This window comes from Perna viridis, chromosome 11, assembly GCF_037379345.1.
Source record: "Perna viridis isolate PV_CMFRI_1.1 ecotype Kerala chromosome 11, ASM3737934v1, whole genome shotgun sequence".
In the NCBI taxonomy this organism is placed as follows: Eukaryota; Metazoa; Mollusca; class Bivalvia; order Mytilida; family Mytilidae; genus Perna; species Perna viridis.
The window spans coordinates 34,345,307-34,373,298 of record NC_142455.1 but is presented as its reverse complement, the minus strand read 5'-3'; the positions used below and the strand labels follow the sequence as shown (position 1 = coordinate 34,373,298).

The 27,992-nt window shown below is 32.0% G+C and overlaps 1 protein-coding gene across 1 annotated transcript; it reads left to right on the top strand.

Annotated features, from left to right (window-relative positions):
* The first annotated feature begins 41 nt into the window (after window positions 1-41).
* LOC148603840 (sterol regulatory element-binding protein cleavage-activating protein-like) lies at window positions 42-27,969 on the top strand. The gene is made up of 24 exons (XM_088551804.1): window positions 42-182; window positions 1,666-1,829; window positions 2,816-2,954; window positions 4,371-4,531; window positions 5,124-5,261; window positions 5,838-5,914; window positions 6,955-7,069; window positions 7,968-8,149; window positions 8,828-8,954; window positions 9,730-9,842; window positions 10,435-10,628; window positions 11,161-11,418; window positions 12,150-12,445; window positions 12,919-13,366; window positions 14,349-14,464; window positions 15,192-15,613; window positions 16,459-16,595; window positions 16,996-17,081; window positions 19,134-19,234; window positions 21,689-21,867; window positions 22,491-22,571; window positions 23,563-23,775; window positions 24,189-24,251; window positions 26,538-27,969. The coding sequence occupies exons 2-24, from the start codon at window positions 1,717-1,719 to the stop codon at window positions 26,721-26,723; spliced, it is 3,945 nt and encodes a 1,314-aa protein (XP_088407930.1). The 5' UTR covers window positions 42-182; window positions 1,666-1,716; the 3' UTR covers window positions 26,724-27,969.
* The last annotated feature ends 23 nt before the right edge of the window (window positions 27,970-27,992 follow it).

Genomic DNA, 27,992 nt, shown 5'->3' with positions numbered 1-27,992 from the left:
TTTTTGTGGGACGATTTCATGGCGGGAAATTCACCCCCTTTGAATCTCCAGGGGAAGACAACTCCAAGGTACCGGAAGTGTACATTTTGTCTACAGTGAACTGGTCGAAGATCGTTTTCTCACACTCTTCACTAAGTTTGAACATTATCCAGAGAAACAATGTTACCCAAAGGATAACTAATGTATGTTCATGTTCACACACGCTTTTTGATAGTTCTCGATTAAGCGTCCTTTCCCTTTGAAATCACAGATTACAGTGTCAGTGGTCTCTGTCCACCCGTCACGTTCAAAATCATGATAATGATCAAAGCGTCATGTTTGCTATCGTAATACTGGTTTATTTGCTAGTATTTAAACTCGCAGCATGCTACTACAAGTACTTAAACTGCCAAGTGTCTACGATTAACTCATCTTTATGTATGTCATATCTCAACTGAATAACAGTTAATATAGCCATTTATGATTTAAAGACAGAAGCATTTCTCTCCAATTTACTCACCAAAAGTTTATTCCTCTGTGAAAATCGTTATATGATGGCTAATTTTTAGAGCAAAACATCAACAATCTGATGTTTTGTCTTAAATTTTGGGCAAGAACTTGTTTTCACAGCTACAGGAGAGGACAAAAAATCTGTTGGTAAGAATCTCTTGCCTGCTTAGTGCTAGAACTACTCTTTGACCAGCATATGCATCCATGTCCTTGGTAGTTAGGGTTTAGATCTGTTTAATTCACCAATGCTTTGTTATGATTCTGCAATATTGAAAACCTCTCAGTATTCTAGGATTTTTCAGAAATTGAGGTTTCCCCGGAGAAAATCCATATAAAATCAACTTTCCCACAGTCAGTGACTGCTTTCCTAACAAAACAAATCCTTACAGCATATGAAGTTTTCAACTTCCCACGGGAAAGTGTAACTAAGTACCTAACTTTCCCTGACCTAAATTTCACTTGCCACGGGTAACAGGAAATAGGAATCCTAGAACACTGCCTCTGCCAGTCTGGAAGGCATGACAAGAAAATGAATTCCAACATTACTACATGGTAAATTGTGGTTTTGCCTAAATGGTGACATACAGCTTAGAAGCATTTTTCAAAGTATTCTATTGACATACATGTACTTTTAAAAGGTGATGTTGGACCAAAAAAAAAATCATTATGCATCATCCATGGATTTTCTGCTGGACCTACATTTTTTTCCCGGAAAACTGCCATAGCAGTTAAAAATTGTACAATGTAAAATGAAATGGATTTTTTGAATGCAACATACATAATGATACGTGTACATGTAGCAGAATAATCATATTGTATTAACTTTGTCAGATTTTATTTCCATTTTATTAGATAAACTTACATAACCCAAACCATTCATTTTATTATTTTGATAATATTTGCAAATACATTATATCATTTTGATTCAAATACGGTTGAAAACACAGAGTTGATCGAACTTGGATGGGTATGAACAATGCATGTACATTACAAACTTCTGTTTAAAGAAACATAAATAAAAAAATGTGGGCATGAGGACTGGTATTACCAACCTTATTGCCTGACCTCCCTACTGGGTCTCTTGTACATGTGCATTATATAGGTCTGATGAATTAAAAAAATTCTGGATTGTTACATGTAAATGTTATTGCTGCTAATTTTTTCTTGTCTTTTTAGAATATTTTCAGTATTGTGGCCTTGATAAAAACTCCACCATGATAAGTTAAAATGAAAGCTTTACAGGATAGGGTGGCACAAGTTTACTACACACATGGACTGTTTTGTGCATCACATCCTGTGGCAATCCTTACTGGAGTCATATGTTTGATGTTAATAACTTTGTAAGTAAATAGTTTGAATGCTGCATTCCAACAACATTTTATAAACATGATAATTTTTTTTCAGCAATGAATGATATACACATGTACATGTAGCCTTGCAATATGAAATCTAATGCAACATTCACCATATTGTTTGTTGAAACATGGAATTTCATTGGATAACATAAGTTTTGGCTGTCTAAAGTTGTTAATGCATGCACAAAGTTATGATTAAAGATTTTTAATGGTTACTTGACAGGTGACAATGAAGATTATTTGTTGTTAGATTTGACAGTAGCGAGTACAAATTTACATGTATGCATTTAAGCATTGCAAGTAAACTTAAATTGCCAATGTCAATTCCACAACTTACATTATTTGTACATGTATGCCTCCAAATTTTCAAATAAAATACAGTTATCTCCTGATTGTCTTCAGGGTTCACAAAAATGAAAAAGTTAGCAGGTCTAGAGTGACCTCTTTTATGCATGCTAGGCCTTATTTCAATTGATACAAAAAATGTACCATGGTACGAAATATCAAAAATAAAAATATGTAGGCTTTCCAACCATGAATTACATTCATGTCATTTTGCATGATTCTTACATGGAGTGCTACTTAAGTTCTTCAAACCAGTTTGGGAATACGTGTACATTGTGTGATTAAACCAAATAATTCTTTGAAAAACATACACCTGAAAATGATGTATAAAATAGAACTATATTTTGCATTGAGTATTTGCTAGTTTAAATGTTGATATTGAAATGTTGTAATCAAATTACCATATAAAATGGATTTAAAAAAGAATGCCATAGAATATAATGATGTAGTTGTTTGAACTTTGAATGTATTTGTCTATAAGGGGAATATGAATCTACCTTTCTATTGAACCTCTACATGTAAAATAGAGAGTTGAAGTGACTAAAATCCTTAATGTAAGCAAATAATTCTAGATCAAGTAAATTAGTAGATAGTGTTATGTTGATGATGGAATCATTTTTTTTCAGCTATCCCTTAATTTATGTCCCTTTACCTGGAACTGTTCCAAGATATTATGCCACACCCCTTGCACCTAATACTCCTGAGATCAGCCATAGGTCAACTTCAAGACATGGAGAAGAAGAAGGGAAAATGCAACCTCATTGGGTAGATTAAATCTTATCAGTAGCCCATTTGTTTTGAATTGATAAAACAGTGTTTCCATCAGCACAAATCTCAGCGTAATATACACATAAAAAATAGTTTTTACCCCTTAAAACATCACCCAAAGGGTCATCTTAACGCATGTAAAAAAGGTAAAGATTTTACATTTTGAGATTGGGTTCCCATGTTTGCTCCCATAAGGAACCAATTAAACGTATCATTGGACACAACTCTGCTGATTACGGCAGCTTCAGCAGACAAGTTAGATGTAATTGGCTGAGGTGAGCTGAATGTTAGAAATCATTCATCAAATATGGCGACTTTGTTGAACTTTTTTTTTTTTTTTACAAAAGCCAATAATAAATGTGATAAGGATTGTCCCAACATTAGTAACAATGGAAGCACCTTCAATAACCGCTGGTTAGGTGAATACTCTTGGCTATCATTCGATGATACAACAAATTGATGAAATGTAAATTTTTAACGGTCAGTAAACAGTGTAATCTTTTTGGACTTTATGTTTCTAAAAACTTGCAACCATCAGTGTGAGATGCACATTTTTTAGTGGTGACCACAGACTGGCAACAAGTCATATAAAACAGTCATTGGTATTTGTTCTTGTAAAGTTGGACAAAATGAAGCTAACACTTAAAGTGATGATTGTTACTGTAGTGAGCACATTGCTGACAAAAAATTAGAAAAACTGATTGATCAACAAGTAAAAAAAGGATAAAATTTTAATTTTGTTTATGAAATAAAAACTTTTTACGTTATTAATAGAATGTGTGACCTCCCCAAATTGAGTTTGACCCCCAAAAGTCAGTGCCGGAGAGTCATAATGACCCTTTCATCTCAAGAGGTTCAAAATCACTGTAAAATTACAATTTTGTAACTTGCTGTTTTCCACCCATAACAGTGATTGCAAGATGAACTACCATCATGAGTTAAGTATACAGTCTTGGGTCCAGGTACATGAAATATTAGGTCCAGACTCCACTATGATTCAACCAATTCTTAAAAAACTTAGGCAGAAAATCCTTCTTATCCACTATTTTTCAATTCTGCCTTATGTTCATTATTCTAGTTCATTTAATCACCAAAATTATAATCAGTAAATCACATTTGTGTATGTAAGGAGAAAGTAGTAAACATATTTTTGGTTGAGAGACTGTACAACATTTGTACAGGGTAGAGTGGAGAAATAATTAAAATTCCTATGGGAGATAATGTAGTTATTTAATTTAGTTATCCCTGGCTTTTTAAGTGAATTTCAACTATCCTTTTAAATGGTCATCAGTAATTTATTATTATAACATAATAACGCAATATTGATAGAAAAACATGATACAGAATATAATATATTTTGTGTTAGTGAAACTCCCACATTTCCTGTGTGATAAAATTTCTGTTCTTTTGTAGTTTAAAGGTCAAGCCTTAGGATATGTCCAGCAGATTGTTGTTAAGGCAGCAGTGTCACCATGGAAACCAGACGTAATGATCCCTAGTGATGCCTACAGGTCACCTCTCAGTACAGTGTTTCAGTTGATGGATAGAATTAATGGCTTCCAATTTAATGATGGGTAATGGAATAATCTTCTGATGTACAAAATAATATAAAAATGTCCTGATTCATAGGAATTGAGGTTCAGGGTTGGGAGTTATTATGTTTTTGGATTGTTTTATGGAATTTGAAACTTGAATATGGGAAGGCCATTTTATGAATAAGCAGTGATCAGGGTTTGATAGGGCCAAGTGGTATTTATCACATTCAAACTGAAAAGTCCCTTAAAACTCAGAAATATTTATTTAGCTTGTTAAAGAATGGCGTATTGTACATATGTAACTCTGAAATTAATTAAAAATGGCAATTTTAAAAAAAATTTTAAACCCAGTTACTAGTTTAGGTTTTGTGACAGTTCTGAAATTAGACCAATCAGCTCAAACTCTGATGAGATTGTCTTATTCTAGATTTATATTTTAATACACGATTTATTCAAAAACAATAACCATATCTAAATTTTGTCCAGTGTGTAGATTATATATCACCTTTCATGTTCATTTAATATTGTTGAATGTATATGTATAAATTTTATGAACTATTTAGTTTTAGCTGCTGTTGTTAATAAGCTAGAAAATTCATCAATTGTTTTTGTATTGATACTATCTTTGCAGCGATGGTGACTATTCTCTATCAGACATATGCTATCGTGTCTCAGAAGCTAAGTCAGCTAAGCATGCCAAAGATCTGTTACCTGAGTACTCCTGTATGATTGTCTCACCGGCTAATCTTTGGCAGGGAAACAGTCTCAAGTAAGATTTTTTTTTATATTTCATTCAGGTGATAGATGTATTATATGCATTTGAAAGAGCTTCATTTTTATTTCCTCTGATAAAATATAGAAATTTACAGAAGCTAAATAACCTGATGAAATAATTTCACAGAACAAAAAAGATTTTTTTTGCTGATATTGAAAAGTAATGTTCAACTTTCCAAGGGCAGCAAGAGGTTGAAACTTAGATCACACTTTTCTCAGAAACATTTTAACCATTGCTAAATATGGGTGAAGGGGAAATCTAGACATTGAGTAACTCATTTGCTTTTTTTTTTTTTTTTATCATAGTTTATCTCTTATGATGCCATTAAATTCAGATGTATTTTGGTAACCTTGCCAAGTTTTATTTAAACATTCAGAATATTATTTCCATAGATCATGATTGTAATTATTACATGTATAATGATTTCCATAGATCATGATTGTAATTATTACACGTATAATGATTTCACAATTCAAATAAAACAAAGATAAAATGTACAGTTACATGTATGTGTTTTTTTTATACACATACATGTAGTATACTAAAACATATGATCTTACTTTGTTGTAGGTTTAAAGAAGATGAAGTTCTGAGATCAATATTCAAAAGACATGGACAAGCCCTTGAAACTCCCCCCTATCCTAAAGGTTAGTAGAAGGACAACAGTTGTTCATGTTGGTTTTAGATTATATAGCTGAAAATCAAAACATTTAAATAATGATTTATAAATGAATCCTTTTAATCAAGAAGATTGAAAACTGTACCGAAATTAATATTGTGTCATCACATTTAGCAGATATGTTAACCTTTACTGAATCTACATAGTTTACATTATGGATTGTGAACCTACATGTGTGTTTGTCATCTACATAGTTTACATTATGGATTGTGAACCTACATGTGTGTTTGTAATCTACAAAGTTTACATTATGGATTGTGAACCTACATGTGTGTTTGTAATCTACAAAGTTTACATTATGGATTGTGAACCTACATGTGTGTTTGTAATCTACAAAGTTTACATTATGGATTGTGACCTACATGTGTGTTTGTAATCTACATAGTTTACATTATGGATTGTGACCTACATGTGTGTTTGTAATCTACATAGTTTACATTATGGATTGTGACCTACATGTGTGTTTGTAATCTACAAAGTTTACATTATGGATTGTGACCTACATGTGTGTTTGTAATCTACAAAGTTTACATTATGGATTGTGACCTACATGTGTGTTTGTAAATAAATCACAACCTTCAACATTCAAGATTTATCTCATCATAAAATACTGATTGTCATTTAGTAGAATAAACAAGTGTACACATAGGGAAACTTTTCAAGGTAGACATTGTTTTTGGATGACAAGGTTGACATTTGTCATACCTGCTTGTCATAAAGTGTCGTATTATTTTTAAAAGGGTGATTTTTTATTAATTTGTTTGAAATCTTGGGATCATGCTTAAAAAAATGATGGAAGGATGATACATTTATTATTTGTATACTCTTATTTTCATGATTTAGAATGGTAAGTTTTTAAATAATCAAAAATTTATGTATTTCTGTATTCCTAATTAAAATGACTTATTTGCACAATTTATTATCAGTAATCGGTATCAGTTTCTAGTCTGTGAAAAAAAGGATAAATAAATCAGTTGCCGTAATAGGTTTACAATAAATATTTAACAGATATACTATTTGGTTTACCTTGGAAGAATACCGGAATCTCTCGATACTTCATTAGAAACAAACAGAGGACCATATCTTATGCTGTGACCATAGTACTGAAAAAACATGATCAAAGGTATTACAGAAAACAGTTTATTGTAGAATGTGTCCTTTGTAAGGGCTATTCCAGAAAATAATGTCTATGGGGGTACAACACAGTTGATCTATTAATGTAATAGTGGGGATCAAATTTGATTATTTACGTGTAAGAAAAATGTATTGCATCTGAATTTTAATATGATGGTTATACCCCTAAACATCATGGGTTTTGTGCCCCTGCATATATTTTTTGATGGATTAGCCCTCGTAAAGTGAAATAAATTTTGTTATATAACAATCAGACTTCCTCCTGCAATAAATGTCTCAACATGTTTCAGTTTTGATGTTAACTTAATTTGACATCACTGATGATTTGGAATATTAATCCACAAATAACAGACTTTAGAATTAATTTGAAAGTAGTGATAATTTTTTGAGAAAATCTATATGATAAATAGATGGATTAATTGGCTATCATGAATAACCTAAATAAAATAACTCCATACACTCATGGTCAATATTTTAGTTATTTATTCTTTCCAATATATTTTACTATAATTAAATCATTTTATACCATTGCTGTTGAAGTCTGTATATTTATTCATTCAAAGATGGTAACCTAAAACCTTCCTTACTATGTGATAGACTTTAGAACAAAGCTTAAATAGTTTTTGTGTTCGAAATGAAAATGTACTTGTAGATACGTGTATTACATGAAGTCAAAATTTAAAAGGAAAGAAATCTGTTACTTATTTTAATTATTGCATTGAGTGCTGTGATTTGGAAAAGCAGTATTTAATTTTTATATTCAGAAGTCAGTAAGAAATAAGAAAAGAATGGGACTTATATGCCAGATTATGTTCTTTACCATTTGTGTGAGTTTCAATTTTAAAAGAAATGTTTTTATCCAATTTCACACACATTTTTTTTTGTAGGTTTCTAGAAGCATTAAAGATGAAGTTATTGGACTGGTACCCTGATTCTGTAACCAATGTAAACCAGACAGCTGAACCAAATATTATACATGTACATTACCAGGAGATTAAGATCATTTCAGAGTACATGTACCTGGTTGTGACATACCTAGTTCTGTTTCTATATCTCTATTTCTCTGTTTGTAAGTATGATTACAGAATGGTTGTTTTTCACATGCCATAGTTATTAAAATTGGTCAACAAATTTTAAAGCACAGGTCCGTGCTAGGATGGGGCTTGATCAATGAAAACTGATACATCAACAATCTATCTAAAATAAATACATGTATTTCAAATATGAATCCATACCTTGTGGCACCACCAGCATCATGAACATTGCAATCTAAAGTCCAGCGCACCAACCATAATGCTACTGTTTATCCCCTCAATAGGATAGTTAGTGGCTGTAGATGATATAGGGAAACAGTATGCCCTGTGTTATTCTGTGATTTGCAATAGTTAATGTGTTTTATTTTAAAAATACTATGCATTTATTGTTTTGTATTAACAAAAATTTACATGCTGAGTAGCAGGACAAGGCCTGGGATATTTAGAAATTTCTTCCAAGGAAAAAAACTTTAGTTGAGTGTGATAGGTCATAGGAATGATCCCTGGTTCTTTCATAGTAATAAAAATGATAATCAATTGGTTATTGTGAATATCCAAAATATAATCCTGCTAAGAACGCCTGAGATTTAACTATTGTGAGAAACAACGTTCCACACACTCATTTAATATTTGTGTTCTTCAGCACTTGTGATCATATTTTGGTTATTCACTCTTCCCTATTAATTATCCTAGTACTCACCATCTTGTTTCAGGTAAAATAGACATGGTAAAATCTAAGGGAGGTTTAGCATTTAGTGCTGTGTTTACGGTGGTAGCCTCTCTATTGATGTCTGTCAGCATATGTACTATGTTTGGGCTGACTCCAACACTTAATGGAGGGTGAGTATAAAGATTATATCATTCAATTTTAGAAAATAAAAGTAGTTTATTACATGTATATTTGACTCATTATAAGTAGGCTGACTAATTATTTTATGAATGGATGTGTTCTTAGCATTTGATCAGATATTTATGCAAAGGTTTTTAATTGATTTAAAATCTGTTACTCCTTTAAACTGTATTTCCTTAATTCAGTGTACATGAATGGACCAGTCACAATGTTGGCACTATTAAAACAATAGTAAACTATCTGAACTTAAGAAGTATTTTGTATACGATGTCCTGTGTTATGTCTTACTCTTACAAATTAGTGGTAATTTTTTCTAGCATTTGCAGCCATTTTCTATCCATTTTCTATTCATTTTCTATCCTATGAAAGGATAAATTTGAACTTCCTCTATCAGTTAGGGTGGTTCAAAATTAAATTTAGTACTGATATTATATATTTGTCAGTGAGATCTTTCCTTAGCGGTGTGGTTCTGATGTGAGTTTAGCGCTGATATTTTATATTTTTCAGTGAGATCTTTCCTTACCAGTGTGGTTCTGATTCGAGTTTAGCACTGATATTTTATATTTTTCAGTGAGATCTTTCCATATCAGTGTGATTCTGATTTGAGTTTTAGCAGTGATATTTTATATTTTTCAGTGAGGTTTTTCCGTATCGGTGTGATTCTGATTTGAGTTTAGCAGTGATATTTTATATTTTTCATTTAAATCTTTCCGTATCAGTATGGTTCTGATTTGAGTTTTAGCACTGATATTTTATATTTTTCAGTGAGATCTTTCCATATCTTGTGGTACTAATAGGAGTAGAGAATGTAATGGTCATTACAAAGTCTGTCGTATCAACACCAGTAGATTTAGAGGTCAGATATAGGATAGCTCAAGGTCAGTATGAAATCTAAATTATACATGAATTGTTTTCACAAATCTTTCAGTGAAAGAATATACTTAGTTAAAATAGGTCTTCAAAATCTTGATTGGACTGAAATATGTCTTGTGACTTCTTTTTCTTGATATTGGAATGTCATGTCATGTTTCGTAGCCTGAAAATTATTGGTAACGTTTGTTTTTGGAGATATAATAAGAATAACCCTTTTTCTCAGACCGTCCAGTCATCTGTCTATATATAGATTTAGATCAACTTCTCCTAAACTGTTTAATAGATTTTGATGGAGTTTTATAGGAAAGTAAGTCATCTGTGTAGGTGTACATGAAGGAAGATAATTATGGATTGAATGATTTAATTCCAGTTGAAGTAGAGGGATTCTCTTTGTAAGCTTGCTCACAGAATGTCTCGTTTTACTCTGGCTTCTTTGCCACAAAAAGAATATCATAATTAATGTGTAGATGGTCCTGTTAAATCTTAGTTGAACCCATAAATTACCTGAAATTACTATTTCCCATTAATATTTAGTTTGAAAAATGCTTCGGTTGATGGTGATAAATGTAACTATGTCATGTTTTGTATACAATGTAGGTATAAGTAAAGAGGGCTGGTATATCACGAAGAACCTAGCTACAGAGCTCATCATAGTTCTTGGTGGTTTTCTGACTTCAGTTCCTCAGATACAGGAGTTTGCAGTTTTTGCTTTAGTTGGATTACTGACAGATTTCTTTCTGCAGATTGTGTTCTTTGTGACTGTGTTATCTGTGGATATCAGGAGAATGGAGGTATTGGTTTACACAAGTTTCACTTTGATGGAAAAATAATTACTCATTAGCTGCCTTCATGTTCTGGTTATTTTGTTCAACATTACATAAGGATGGTAAACATAAATATATGTACATTTGTACAAAGAGTTAAATATTACTAATGAAAGAGTAATCAAGGGAACCAAGGTTATAGCGGTAATCAAAAGAATATAATCCAGGGACAAAGACCAGACATAGAAAACAGACACACACAACAAAGAACATAAAGTAACTAAAATCATACATACAAAGTAACAAAAGTAAATGAGCAACTCTGACTCCACTAAAAACTGGGAGCATGGACCAGGTCCTCTGCTTTTCTAGAAATACCCGCCGAGTTGCTCATAAAAGTCAAGTCCGGGGTAGACAAACGAGGAAAGGTAAACTATGACCCGTTGAATAAATCAGTTTTTATGATGCTGATGGATACATCATAACGATCCACAAGTTCATGATGACGACCATAAAACTTCTGTAGTAGAAACATTGGTGTAACTTTGATTATTTATAGCTTTCAGATTTACATAAAAGAGCCATTAGAAAAAGTACCTCTGATTCCGTCCTAAGTAAATCTGAACTGATGATTCCTCTATTAAGATGTCCAGTTATGACACTGTTAGGAGATGAAGGTTCCAAGTCCATTGGTGTGGCACCCCATGCAGTTAAAAATGATAAATTTTTGTCCAATCCAGAGGCTCTACAGTCGTCAAGGAGATTAAAGTTGATGGACTTTATAGGGACAACACGAGCAGTACAGAAGTGTATGATGGTAGGTCCCACATAGTCCACTTTTTTTTTCTTTTTTTGTACTGTTATTCAAAAGATGAAACTGGAGTAATGTAAAAGACATCTATTGATTGCGTTGTTTCAATTAGGTCGAAGGTCAAGATTACTATTTAAGTAGCACTCCAGCTAAGGATCATGCAAAATGTGATTCATGGGTCAGACGCCTACATATTTTTATTTCTGATATTTTGTTTTAAATGTCATAGTAAACAGAAATTAACATGTGGTTTTTCATATAGCCCATGCTCTTAGGAGATAAAAATTGTATAGAATGCACTGTAGATTTCAAAATTATGGGAGATAACTGTGTAAATGGCGCTCAAATATTATAGAATCTACTGGATTTTCAATGTTGATTATCTCCTAAGACCAGGCAGATTTGAATGAATAATTGCACATTATATAATATAGACCCATAAAACAACTTAATAATAAAAATAAAAATATGTAGCCTTTTTTGGGGTGTATCACATTTAGATTTTGCATGATTCTTACACAGACAGCTACTTAATTTGTTTTTTTTTGTGGAAATGGGGCATACCAAGGTAGTGCTCTGCTCCTATATCATCGGTGTTACTTTTAAACTTGTTAGTGCCAATGTTATAGGTAATTGTAGTGACATTAGGAATGATAATTATATTACTATTCAGATTTTTTGTAAAGGTCTTTTTAAAAATATTAATTAATAAAGACTTCAATTTTATTTATCTGTAGGTATGTACTGTGATATGGATTGCTCTCATTGTCTATAAGTCTGGCCTTGTGGATCATTTAACCAACTCAACAGCCACCGTTAATTTCTCCTCTGGCGTTCCTGTTGCCAGTGACAACAAGACCAAACAAAATGGAGGAAAAGAGGAGTATTTGGGAATGTCGTTTCCATGGGGATTTTCTGATTCTGATGAGGGAGGGTCTCCAGTCAATCATACTGAGTATGAACTTTGGAAAGATCTCAATCATAAACATTGGTTAACATTGTTTGGTTACTACAACATGAGTCTTTATGGCAGGTAGGAATTATTCCTAGGAAAAGTTTTTTATTGTTATCCAATTTGGCCGTATAGTTTTACTCTTATCAGTCTTTATGTCCTTCTTTTACTAAGGTTATCATGTATGTGTGAAGATTTACTGATGGTGTTTGTTTCGATTTTTTTTTTTACAAAATTTAAGGGAGTGTCATTCTTGTCTCATGACACCTATATTAAATAGTATAGTCCTACTATATGATCAGTTCTAATCTAATGATACATGTAAATGGAGTTTAATATTCCAAAGCACTTAGAATTTCTTAAAAAAAACTTTTAGTACTCAATTTGTGAGGTAGTAATCACCCAATCAAACAATATTTACATAATTGAAACCTGAAGTCCTCAAATTTGCATTTTTGTTCTCAACAGAATCCACAGGTATAATTTAAGAGTAGTTTCATGAATGCCAGTAAAGAAATTGAAATTTTAGAATCGACGTTTCTTTTATTTTATAGGTTTATCAGTATTATTCCATCCATACATATATCAAAAATCATTTCACCACAAGAAGCAATTCATCATCGTCATCCATCACATCTCAAGCCAACAGAGGGTGCCAATGATCAACAAGATCCGAAATTAGACTTTTCACCTCGCATTGACATGACAGAAGATGTAACCATGGAGGGAGGAGAACTTCCACCAAATTATATGTATGATCCAGAACATTTAAAACAGTTTTATCCCAAGTCTCGTCGGGAATATGTGATAACGGTGTCGTTAGGTTTATTGAGTGTTATTTGCATCTCATACTTTGTTGTGGCACTTTATCATTGTATTTGTCCAAGAAATTATGGCAAGTGGCGACAAAAATGGATGAGAGGAGGAAGAAAGAGTCGCCAGAATGGATACTTCAGACAAATAAAGGCCTCATTACCAAAGGTCCTTAAAGGACACTCACAGGTAAAGTCAAAAACAGATATTGGTCTATGTAGAGCAAATTAAAGTAATAATGAATTAAGATTTATGTAATTTGGAAGCAACTAGATTTTTATAGGTAAGATACATTATTTTCTTGAAGTGTATATACTGTAAAACGTGAAATTTTTGCCGCAGTTTTATTTTTGCCATTTTCGTGCCAAGATCTGTTATGCGAAAATTAAATGTCTTGAATATTTTCTTCAAAGAAAATTACAGAACAGTTTAATGAACTCTTGCGAATTTAAAACTGCAGGAAAGCAGATTTATAGTAGAAACAGCGAGAAAAAAGCGGCAAGAAAATTTCCAAAGTTTTGTCTATTGTCTTCTTCATGGTTGCAAGAGGAAATTACATGTGACACATATTACAGTGAAAGTATTAATGTTTGTGTACCAATTTTTTGAGTTTTTGTGGGTTTGGTGAACCAAAAAATTTAGATCCTAACTTAAAGGAGATTTTCTATTAGTTTTACTGATAGAGTCGTCAAAGCCATGAATTCAATAATCTATAAACTGATAACTTTTCCTTAAAATTGAAATTGGTACCCAAGAGTACAAGTACTTTGACAGTATAACTATAAGATACATATCCGATATGATACAGAATTTGTTGATTATATCATCAGGAAGAAATCTAAAGGGATTGTAGTAGTTTTAATCTACACCATAATTTCATGCTTATACACATGTACAAAATTTGGATTTGTTGTTATGTCATGTGGTTTAAAGTATAGAGCTTATTGTTTTTGTAGTGTAAAAGTAGATTTTAGCTGCAACATCTGAATTTGTTATATTTCAATATTTGGATATAAACTGATACGTATATTTCCAATAAAAAGGATGTGATAGTTTTGGAACAGGACAACAATATAACCATGTAAAAAAATCACAATTAACAAGTAATTTTCTGATATTTGAGATAGATTAAATAAGTTACTGTCTTTATGTCACGTATATACTGTTGCAGGAGATAGAATGTCTTGCTACAGATGGTCACTTTATAGTTAGTTCCTGTTTAGGTGGACAGCTGAGAGTTTGGGATTCTATAACTGCTGAGTGCATCACTATCATTAACAGGAAAAGGTAGGACTGGTGTTGTTTTAATATCTTTTATGTTGTATATTATTATTCATGTCTGTATGTCTGTATTTGTTCTAATGCCCATCAGGGTTACAACTGTGTATACACTGTAAGATAACCATGGGAAAAGGGGAATATCTAAAATATTATAACATGTACAGGGAATACAAAGATTAATTCATGAAGTTATATGCTTTACTTAAGCAAACATTCTTTTTATTATATTTCATTGTCTTTGTTATTTACAGATTTCAAGTTATTCTTTATATTTTATAGATTTTTTTAATAGTTAATTGTTATTTTTAACACATTTCTGTTAACAGCTGATTCTAAACTGTCAGTTATGGTATCTAGTAAGACGCAATGAATAAGTATTATGACAATTTGATGGGAGTGTCAAGGCATGAAATAAAAATTATATCACCTGTGCATTATGGAATATTTGGTAAAAAAAATACCAATTATTGACCTTATATATGGGTCAAACTTTAATAAAAATACCCTCTGTTTATCACCAGACAGAAATGTCCATTGTAGCACTATTCATCTGATTGAAATATTTCTTATAATGTAAATTTCTTACCTGACAGTCTCTACAAAGTTTTTTTGTAATGAACTCCCACTCTCTTAGTAAAGGTTAAGTTGTTTGGTGTAATATAGAAAGAAGATTTGCTTAAATGTAGATATTATGCCTGTATTCATTGGCTTAACCATTTCATTTTTTGTTCAGTATGACACCTCCAGTGAAACGTAAACCCTGCTTGGGACGTAACATTGAAGACAGTGATGCTGACTTGTATGCTGAATACCATGGGGATGACAGCTCAGTCTTAACAGATTCTTCAAACAACATTGGTCCTCGGCAGAGAAGCTCTAGTGGACGCAAAGACACTGAAGCTGCAAGAAAGTTATTTATAGCTCAACCAGATCTTTCTAGTACCATCAACACAAACTTTTCAATTCTGTCCAATTCAGATCAACTGTCCTTGACCCCGTCACCTCAGCCAGAGAACAGGGGTTTTGATTTCACAGGGCAGTTTGGTAATGTTTACGCCAATCACCAAAGATTCTTAGAGGAAAGTGGTGAAGCTGTTAGTAACCGTGGAGATGGTGATATCCGTGATGAGTGGAGGTCACGTAGCTGGAGTGTTGGTAATTACATGTATAATATATGTAGATAAATCTCAAGTAAAAAAAGGGATTTTGAATTTAATTGTGTTTTTTTTTGTTGTTGATATTTTTGTCTGAGAAAATAACTATTAAGTACCTGTCGATATAAAATTCCGACCAATGGTTGAAGTGGTTCTTGGTACAGAGAAAAACTACCAAACAAACAATGCGTTTTGATCTGCTTAAGCTGTATTTTCACATAACTATAGTTCTTTTTGCATGCAGCTGTGTATTTTGGAGAAAACCATATAATTGTCTCTTTAATACTAAATTCAACTAAATTATGAACAATATTGTTTACAAACAATCAAAGTCATACACAATCTGTATAATTTTATCTCAACTTAATAAGAAACAAACTGGTATGTAACTGTTCTGAATAAAAAATGAAGTGGCTTTTGACATACATGAGTTAATTCCTTTCGAATATTTATGAACTAAAGAGTGCTGCATGTACTTTTAAAAGTATCATTATCAACACTTTAGATTATTTGAAATAAGTATATACATGTATTTACATAAGCATCAGTTTTAACTCAGTAACTTATTTTATATATAGGGCAATGCCCGTAATGTTATGGTTCAGTTACTCTATATTACTATATAGGACAAATTGCTAGTTGTGTTCTGGTGTTTTTCGTACAGTGTATGTTTGGAAACATAGACAAGTATGTTACTCACAGTATAGTAACAAAAGTGTTAAAAATACCATATGAACAAACATGGTACAACTTTCATTTAAAAGGACCTAAATTATACTTATAAAAATATGATGAAAACTTAGTAAATACAAAACCTGTCTTAAAATGTTCAGTACATTTGGTCAGGTGATCTACCAGTTACTATGCACCATGATGCTCCATTGTTTGATACTGGTTTCCAAGACAACAAAGCTCCACCCATCTGGTGTCTATCATTCTCTGAAGGTTTGATAGTGGCAGGGTGTGGCAATGGAAGAATTGAAGTAAGTTTTTCTCTACCAACAGAATATTACTGTTAATCAGGAAATTTGTCTTGCTTTTTTTGTGTGGTTCCTGCAATCAATCTACTTTGGCACATTTACATATTCACTATCGATCATCTAATTATATTATAATGTTCTTTGAAGAAAGTATTCACTATTTTGTTTGTTTGTTGGGGTTTAACGTCCGAGCAGCAATATAGAGTATTCACTACAGTTTGATTTACATGTAACTAAGTTTTCCCACACAATAGCAAAGTAGCTTAAATAAAACTGACGAGGAAATGTTAAGTTCAGTTTACAGCATGTATGGAAATAATAAACACTGCTCTTTTTTATAGTTTTGTGGTCAAAATGTTATCAAACATATTTGTACAAATGACAATATATTTAAATGTTACAGTTATGGGATGGTGCCACAGGTATCCTCAAGAATATGTTTGGTGAAAGTAGGATTGGTGTAACCTCAGTTTGTTTGGCCAAGAATAGGTAAAGTTATATTCTGTTATATAAGCATGTTACCTGCCTGTTAACGTACATGTACTACTTTTCCTAAGGCATATATCATTGTTTGTATTCAGACCTACGATATCCTTACAAATATGTTAACATTTTCAAAAACAGTGACATCTTTAACATGAACAACAAAAATATAATCATTTATGAGGAAATCTAATACCTTGTATTCTGTGCCACTTTTGATAATTTTGGAAGCTTCACACACCAGGAGTAATTGTAATAGTAATTGTATAAATGATCAAAACTTTAGTACTAGTTTTAATTACAGAAGCTGCCATTTTTAGCTCTCCTGGCTGAAGGCCACGTGAGCTATTCCCATCACTTGGCATCCGTTGTCGTCGTTAACAATTTTTAATATTCTTCTCCTCTGACACTACTTGACCAATTGGAATCAAACTAGGTATGAATGTTGTTTTGGGAATCCTGCATAGAATAGATGTGAAATTTTTGATTTGTCGAAGAACATGGCTGCCATTACTAAAATTAGAACATAGGGGTCAGACAGTAGTTTTTCGCATATACAGTCGAACTTCACTCCCTCAAACTCGGCGGGCTCGAACACCAGGATTTCTCAGGAACAAAATTTTCTCCTATGTAATCAGTATTAATGACCATGGATTTCTCGAACACTCGAACGGACTAGTTGGTCCGTTCGGTAATAAATTTTGGAGAATAACCCTCACTAACTTGAACTTGTCAGCCATTTTTGTCAGCTTGGGTAATAAAAGATGTGAAAACTGAAACCCTATCATTAATCAGTGTCATTTTAGTTAATTACAGATAATATTTAAGTCATTACTAGTTAAGTAGTCTTGATCTTAACATTGAAGTTTGAGAATGTTCCGAAGTCGGAATGATGAAATTGAAAAAGAAAATCGGATGAAAACAAATTATTGACCAAGGAACTCGAACTCTGAAAGTTTTTAAAAGCAAACACAGCATTTTTAATGTCCACAAATCAACGTAATCTTCTGAAAGTGAATGAAAAAGATCCATGAACTAACACAACTTTGAGGAAGTAAGCAATTTCTATCTATGAAGTAAACTCGGTCCGGCAATGAAAAAAATCCAGATATACAAGAATTTTAATTTCACAAACTCCTGATAACTCGAACACATTTCAGTGGTCCCTTGGAGTTCAAGCTACCGAAATTTGACTGTATCTCAGAAATCATTAGGTTATGCCAAATTCTGGCATGGAGGTTAAAGTGTTCAGCATGATGAGATCTATCTGTGGTCAAACTCATTTTAATCTGTTAAACCATGTTGGAGTTATTGCCCTTTTTCAACATTTTTTTTGGCTATTTTTAATGTTATTTCTTTCAAAAATCTTCTCTGTCACTACTTGACCAATTGAAACCAAACTTAATATGAATGTTCCTTGGGGTATCCTGCTTAGAACTGATGTGGTGATTTTTGATTCTACGAAAAACATGGCTGCCATTACTAAAAATAGAACAAAGGGGTCAGACAGTAGTTTTTCGCATATATCTCCAAAACCATTAGGTTTAGCAAAATTATTTTAATTGCTGAAATGACCCTTATCATAAGGCCTTCAGAAGTCTTCAGGGATCAAAGTTGTCAGGTGACTCCTTGTAAGAGTTGTTGCCCTTGAAAGGTGAAAAATGATGGGTTTTTTTACAGTTTTCAGCCAGTATTTTGAAAACTGTAATAGATCACTGAAATGATCCTTATGATAGTCCTACCAAAGTCTTCTTAAGTCAAAATTGTTGGACAACTCCTTGTTAAATTTATTGCCCTTGAAAGACAAACTTTAACCAGGGGAGCGATACAGGCTTCTGGGAGCCTCTTGTCTTTTATCAATGACATTTACTATAACAATGAAAGTAGATCAAATATTTCTTCTTAAAAGTTATTCTACTTCCCACCTAATTTACCATCGACTTTTATTCTCTCTGTTACATAGAAATTTAATAGTTGATGTTAAAATTATCAAATGTTATTACAAAAAAACCTCATGTTACACCAATGTATTATTTCAAGTGTTTTTTTGTTTCACAGGATTGTGGCAGCTAGACTGAATGGAACACTGGACTTTGTAGACTTAGAAACATTCCAAAACCCTGCTTTCACATCCACTCCATCCACTAACTTTACCAAAGGTTTGTCCAGGATTATATAGATGTGTAGTGATATCATTGCTTTATTTAAAAAAAAAAAAACTATCGTTGTTCTTACTGCCTAAATTTCTACATGTATCTAAGCTACTGCTGTGATACTTAAAATTCCATAAATGAATGAGCTGCAACATCTGGTATTCAAGTACCAGTCTACATCAAATTCAATGGTAAAACCCACTAAACAAATGATGCTATTTCAGTCTCATATTCTATATTTTTACATGGTAATAATTATTTCTGTATTCAGATCTGTACTTTTCAGAAGATGATACATTAATCTCCCACTACAGTTAACCAAATCAAACAGAATCAAGAATGACAAAGTGCAAATTTCATGTACAATGTAATTTTTATCTCTAAAGTGCAACAACCAATTGAAAAAATAAGACTGGCTATGTAATCAGTAACTGTTTCTGAACAGAAAATAAAACTGAGTTGATGAATTTTTGACATGCATGAATCACCTCTTGTCTGATTTTTATAAAGACTGCTACTTAAAATATTGGCAATTTCCAAAAACTGAGTTACATCAAATTGACTGACATCACTGATAATCAGAATGACAACAGTTTTGAACGTCTCTACAGAACACACATCTTTCCCTATCTGGCTTCATGTGATATTTTCTGTGTGCTGTTATTCTGTATGTATACAATTATAGAGGTGTGATAGTTTTTACTTACGATGCAGTGGACAAAAATTCATATTTCACTATGAGTTAGAATATTTAATTGTTTTTTTTTTATCTCCCATAATTTTTTATTTCAACACTTTAATAATTGAGCCTCAGCAAGTTGATTATTTTTGCATAAATTGAAAAATGAGAGATGATATTCAGCTACATTCAGTTTCCTTAAATTGTGAAATCTATATTTTCTTGAGATATAGTAGAGATATAGTAGAGATTATTTCTGTCTGAAAAATGCTAATTCAAGGCATAGACATTTTTTTTGCATTTTGATTTGACATAAAAAATGTGAGGGAGGAAAATTTTGCACAAAATTATTAGCACTGAATATCTAAGTAGGACAGAGTTGGCATAAATTACATGTTTTATAGTAAAATGACAAAATCAAAAAGTTATAGGACAGGCAATGAAGATTAAATAATGTTCCATCTATCATTTAACAAGAATGGATATGGTGAATTTGTCAAAGAGAAAGCAACCTGGGCTTCGCCAATGTCGGAATTTGCGATTTTTTATTTGATCTGGCGACAAAAATAACCAGTTGGCGATTTTCTTGGCACCTAAGTTTTGTATATTAAAATTGACAAGATGTTTATCAGCAAGGGATATTTTCTCTAATTATCAAATTATGTTGATACTTGGTCAGAATTAACTGACCATGACCAATTTACGACTGAAGGCAATTAACGGTAGTTAGACCAGATGACTGTGACTGACAATATCCTCATGGGAGGTGTCAATCAAATGTAAATATATTATTGAGCCAATCAAAACTCTCATCATCTGGTCAAAGGTAAACACAATTATGGCCATGTGCACGTGGCTACATACAAGCTTCACATCCCTGTTTAACCATGTGATACATTCAGAAACAGATTTACCTCATAACAGAATAAATTAAATCCAATTAACAATGATTATCCCATCAGAAAATGTCGAAACACTTAGAAATGAAAGAATTGATGAAAGAAAATGGATGACATTTGTTTACACTTTTGCCATGTGACTTTTTTGGCGGGAAAATCGGTAAACAAATAGAATGGGGATTCCTAATATCTAATTAGGGAAATACTATTCAGATACCAAGATAATTAAACAGGGACACATTTAAAGGTCCATGGTATAAAATGTTGTTTGATAGAAATTTTATCACTTGTAAAAAAAAAGAATCAAGTTTGGTAAATTAAAAAACAATCAAATTATATTGTAAGATAAATTAGACCATTAGGGACAAAGGTGAACATGCTTTAAAATCAGGTACTATATGAGAATAGTAATATAAAGTCCTTGATAGAAATAAAATACCTGTTTCTGGAGTAGTACTTTATTATTTTATGTATATGAAAGTGACAGACTAGAGCTAAAAACCTGCTTCATACATGCATCAAGAGTGAATCTTGTGTACATGTATGTCATGAATGGAGAGGTTATCTTGATGAATTGACAAAGATGAATCATCAGTGGACTTAATACTGTCACATTTTTTAAAGAAAGTGTAATTTTTTTTGCTCCTTCAAACTTAAATAAATTACTATGAAGGCTTAAATGACATTAATTTTCATCAAAATCCATTTAGGAGATGTAATTTTATGGGAGGAGAAATTTGAACATAATTCACAGATTTATGCTTGTCTCGTAGACATAGCCATCATTTTTTGTCAGAATACCAGATGTAAAGGCATGTATACAGATTCTTTCTCTGGATTATTTTCTCACTTCAGGAATAAACTAGTTTCATATATTTTTAGGTCATAGCAGACAACACAGTCAAGCCAAAGTGAAAGTAGAAACTTTACAAAAACGCAATGAAAACATAAATATGACATTGTCAAAAAGTATCAAAGCACATCAACAGCCTGTGGTATCTCTACAATATGCTAGGACACTAGGGAAAGTTGTATCAGCCAGTCAGGACCACACATTGAAGGTTAGTAAACCAATGATAATAATATAATAATTAATTGGAAAGAGTGAATAATCAAAATATAATCACCACTGCTCTACATTTAACATTGTGCAGAATTTGTTCCATGCCCAAGTTAAATCTAAATGCATTCTAGAGATGACTGATTGGACGATAACCATTTGATTATCTTGTTTATTATAAAGATTTTCTCAATAATTTATTGCTAATTTCAACATTATTTTACAATGTCATGATCAGGAGATTGATATGTTTACATTTTGGCTGGAGATAGTCTGAGAATAAAATTACTGAATTTATGAGTTTACACTGTGAATTATCAAAGTGTTTTACATGGAAAACAATCGTTAAATCATTATCTGTATAATAAGCATGTCTATTGCCAAATTCAACATTTTTGTCATTCATATCAAGTCATTATGTTTATCATGTCTATTTAAGGTAATTGCCTTTTTCTGTATTGAAGCATTAAGCTTTGAAATAGACCAAATATTTTCAATGAATTTCCTTACAGGTTTTTTACAGCCAATTATAAAGTTATCACCAATGTTTAAACAACAATCCTATTTTTCCATGGTTTTGAAGATTTGTTTTTTTTGTTTACTATGCATGATTTTCTATTTCAGGTATTCCAAATTGATGATGGGTTTTGTTTGTACACATTACATGGTCATTCTGCCAAAATAACTGTCCTATATATTGATAAGGTTTGTGTATTATAAACTTCTACACTATAACTACAGTTGTGCCCAAAAAACAGTGCCAAGTTTCATAAAAAAAGTCTCAAATTGAAATCTCCAAATCCTTCTTCAAATCAAATTTATGTCAATCATGAATAATTATAATTCATACATGTAGACGCAAGATATATTGAGTCTTAGAGACAGACAAATACATGAAAACATAATCTATATTTTATTCTAACAATATTGTACAGGTTGACAGAATATGTTCTTTATTTAAAAAATAGAGTTATCTTTCTTTGTACTTAAAGTATTTTATTGTATTACAGGGTCAATTAATTTATTTGTAACCGATTCCAATCTGCCTTACCAATAAAAGAACCCTAAATCATCCATGTGTATTTTGTGGATCCCAATATGGTTTCATATTCAACTTATGTGCAATTGAAGTATTAGAAAAAACACTGGATTTGAGGAAATATTCAACTTAATTTTTTTTTGAAACCCAGGCCAGAATACATAGGGTTTTAGATACTATGAGGAGAGTAGTGTTTAGCAATCATACTCTGAGAATATCCATGCTGTTCTAAGTTAGAGTGGGCAATTTATCACTTAAACAATGGTCTCAATCATTTACAAATTTATATTTATATAGTATATGGTGATTGTCAGCCCTTTCACTTTCTTGTTATTAGTATCAGTCCTACATGTAACCATCAGGATTTTAAATATTTCTGATGTCAACAGTTCATAGGAAAATTTGTGACATGTTTTTCGTATGTTCAGGGCCACCATGAAAAATATATGTTTAGAACGAACTTATTAATTCATAAAAAAAACAAGTGATAAAAATCATATTGTAAACAGCAAGTTGCTGCAAGAAGAATTGCATCTATTTGTGTTTCCATATTATTTGTCATGGAAGTTTTTATAACACTGATATCCATGTACACTTACAGAAAAAAAACATGAATCTTCTTTGTACAATAAGCAAACTTTCTACATGATACTTCAGGTTCCACCATTCTATGCAGCCAGTGGGGATGCAGATGGATCTGTAAGACTTTGGGACTTACGGGCTGGAAATTGTTTACACAAGGTGAAGGGTCATGACGGAGCAGTAGTAGCTATTAATAGTACAGAAAAATATGTGATAAGTTCAGGATTAGATGACAAGCTGTGTATTTGGGACAGAAATAAAGGATCAATTCTTCACTCCTTAGATCTGGTAAGTTTTTTGCAAATGTTTATTTTTCTTGAGTTTGGGTGGAATGTTTTCAGGGTTTTAGTAACATGAATAGTAATGAGTTGTTGATAAATGATAGAAGTCTGATTTTCCTACATCAATGAGATGTTCTGGAGAAAGCGAACAGCTACCAAAGATTATTTTGTAGGTTATTTGTAACTGCACACCAATATAATCAAATGTAACTATGTTAAAATACTTCAAAAGATAAAATTTGTTGGAAGTGATAATTTAATACTTAAATTGAAGCAGCAGCGTAATATCAAGCAGTACAGGTTAGTTTCTGTTGTACTATCGTAACCATGTATGACTTGCAGATTTTGTGTATTATTCAGTATATTTTCCAATTAAATTATCCACCATAACAATCTTTACTTACATGTATTTGTTTTTAGGACCCATGTGGAAATAACTGTTTATCATTGCTATCTAAAGATTTACTAGTAACTGGAGGTCAGGTATGTGATTCACTATACTCGGCGTCACATAAATAACATACTGTTAAAATTTGAATAAAAATATTTTCTACGACTTTATTGAGACCTACCGTCGTTTAAATTGTCTTAAATGACTTGCTCATTCGTTTAGCCAAACGGCTTCTCCCTGAACATTGAATCGTTAAATTCCGGTCAGATTTTAATTCTAGGTGCTAATATTTACATTGTAAAAAGTCGGCCATGTTTACAGTGATCGGGTTGCTAGGAGATGTTGTTTACGTTTAAATGGTTTGTCCAAAAACCGAAGAACCCAGAATGCATTTCGGCGTTATTTCGGATATCTCGGATTTATTTTACGCGAACAACGTACAATACCGAGAAGTTAATCAAGCAGACGATTGTCACCGGAGTTCGACGGGAACTTACGAACTTCGTTTGTAAACAAATCGTCCCGTAGAAACCAACATGGCGGATATTAGTATGGGATTTTCCCGTAAGGATTTGTTACGCATGATTTAAGCTAAAAGCGACTTGTTCAGGGAGAAGCCGTTTGGCTAAACGAATGAGCAAGTCATTTAAGACAATTTAAATGACGGTAGGTGTCAATAAAGTCGTAGAAAATATTTTTATTCAAATTTTAACAGTATGTTATTTATGTGACGCCGAGTATAGGCCTAACTTTCATCCATTTCTCAGTCTCAGTGTCAATCTAATTGGCAAAACCTGTATACTACCATTGGATAGGACTAAGAATTTGATTTTTTCCAGGAACTTTCACTAGTGACTTGAATGTTATAGCTTCCATGTTGTAATTGAAATATAATCCAAGTAGAAATTTCAAAAATGACTGCTCCCTTTTTGGTTCTATATTTTGTCATAGGAAGTAGAATCTAAAATAAGTAGCTGAAGTATACTAATTCAATACGGAATTAAGTAGGGAGCAAGGCTCTGTCAAAAATGCCAGTCATTGACCAACAAATAATGACATATAAAATTGTCAACCCTTATTAATTACTGTCTAGGTAATTTGATTAGTGTTTTAATATTCTGTCTACCTGTCTCCTAATTGTTTATTGGATGTTAATTGACAGGTGTGCATCAATATTAATTAGCCAATGTGCTGCTATATGTGACTGTGATTTACCTGAAACTGATTAGTTACAAGGGTACATGTGCCTTTGTCATCCACTACTAAATGTACAAAAGAAATGAAGTGACTAAGGGAATTTTCATACAATTTATTTCTTGGTAAAAACTGACCTTATTTGTTTATACGGCATATTCAAATATTTTGTTGCGGACAAAGCATGTGATGAAATAACACAAATTCCAATATTTATTCTCAGTCTGAGCAAGTAAAAGACTGACACAAACATCCAATTTCGTCCACTTAAGTCTGATAAAATGACTGGGCTTTCAAAACTTCAGGAGACTTTGTAGGGAAATATGCATTCTCTAATGAAATCAAGGAATTCAAATTTTCAGAAAATTAACAGCTAAAAATTCCGAAACAAAATATATTTGCTGTCAGTGGTTCAAACATACTAAGGTGTACATAATGTAATTTGACTCTTTGTTTTAGTGACATTTTCTCACACAATTTCCTTTCTTTTGGTATATTATGGTGTAACATATTTTGAAACACTGTTCACCATGATATTATAATAAATCAGCTGTAATAATCAATGTAATGACTCTCTATTTAGTGGACAAAATATTGATTAATTAGCAAGTAGTTTATCTCGCTAATGGTCATATAGCAATATATGGACTGGTGTGTCACCCTTAAAAAATAAAGGAACCTCAGCTATGCTTCAGAAAAGATAATTTTTTATGCAACTTACCAGTCCATAAATTTGAATTTGTCTCAAAGTATCATGAATTATTTTCTGTATTATACTTTTCAAATATAGTTCACTCTGGAGTACTTATGTGGAGGAAAAAAAACTTTTTAAATTATGATTTTGGAAGCAATGAAACTCATATAACATTATATGGACTAGCAGATACATGTATATATCAAAGAGTAATCAAGGGAACAAAGATTCCTCTGGAAATCAAAAGAATGTAATCCAGGGACAAAGACTAGACATGGAAAACAGACATACACAACATATAACATAAAATAACTAAAATAATACTTACACAGTAACAAAAGCAATGAGCAACTCGGACTCCACTAAAAGCTGGGAGCATGGACTAGGTGCACCAGTAGGGTAAGCCTCCTCTGCTTTTCTAGAAACACCCACTGAGTTGCTTAGAAAGTAAAACAAACCGAAATCTAAAAAGTATTGTATTGTATTACAGGGCTGTATCCATCTGTTAGACATTGGTAAGGGTCAGATACTGAAGACAATCAGTCTCGGTGATAGTACCGATAGAATGGCGTTCGTTCATCAGATAAAAGTTGTTGACAGTACAGTTATCGTCTGTGATTACGCTAGTGATATGAAAGTGATACATTTTCCCACAGTTTTAGAAAAAGTTGAATAAGTGTGTTCTGTTTATGTTACATGTGGAATACTGTACAGTGTTTTTTTATTGTACAGAATTGTGAATTGATGTTGTAAGTTTTCTCTTTTGTATGAAATAAAAGAAAATTTTCATATTTGTAGTAGAAATCCTTTATATATTTGATATACTCCTGACAGGTATGTTAATAGTACATTTTGCAACTTTATCCATTTACTATTTTATAATAATGATTTTTGTTGAGTTACATATCTCAACATTGTAGATGCGCAATTGAGTTTCTGGTGTTTTTTTTTTCAATCTTAATTATAATTAGACAACTAATTGTTCCTTTCAAATTACAGCATGTGGAAAACAACACTCCATTCATTTTTAGAATTCTTGGGATTCAATATATAAGTAATGCTTTTACGGAAGCTGAAATCTGACTGGCTAATCAGAAAGGTCATCAAAACAGAATGTTGTTTGTTCCTTCATGTAGTGATTGAAGGGAGCAATGATAAGGTCTACTTTTAATTAGATTGCTTGTGCTAGTGCTTGAAACAACTACTTTTATTGATCTTCGTAATTAAATTATATTTTTAACAATGTCTAATTAGTAATTCAGGTTGCAGATACTGTATAGAATGTGCAATAAGGTAACATACATAGTGTTTAGACTTATTCATAACAATAACAGTCATTGGGTGATCTACCCATACATAGAACAGTCATCTGCTATAAAATACTGGTATTCATGGGACATAAGTTTATGTATCATTTTGTGAGTGTTTTATTTAAACTTATGCTAAGTTTTACATAATGATGCAGTTATAATCTTAACTATATGAGAGCAAAACTGTTATTTTTTTGAGAGGAGAATATCATATTTCAGAAAAGGAATTATTGTCAAGTCTGAGAGAAATATTTTCTTGTCTGTTAGAGAGAAAACTTGTCTTATGCAAGAGAATGTTTGAAAGTGTGTGAAATTACTTTTATTTTTCCAATAGTTGTATACTATGTATTCTTACTTGGTTGTTCTTTAAGAAGAAAAAGGTTACACAACTTTGCTAATTCGTTTTGTTGCTTAGAATAAAAGAAAAAGGAATGGATGTAACAAATGCACCACTATATAATTGTTATAAAAAATAGTAAATACCTACAGAGATCACCAGAAGGAACACCCAAGAACAGGTTAATTATTTTTAATTATATTTCTATAGGCAGCTATAACTTGAAATTGTCACATCCTTGATCATGATTTTCTCATTAAAACCTTCTCAACTTACGTGTACTGTAGATTCAGAATTA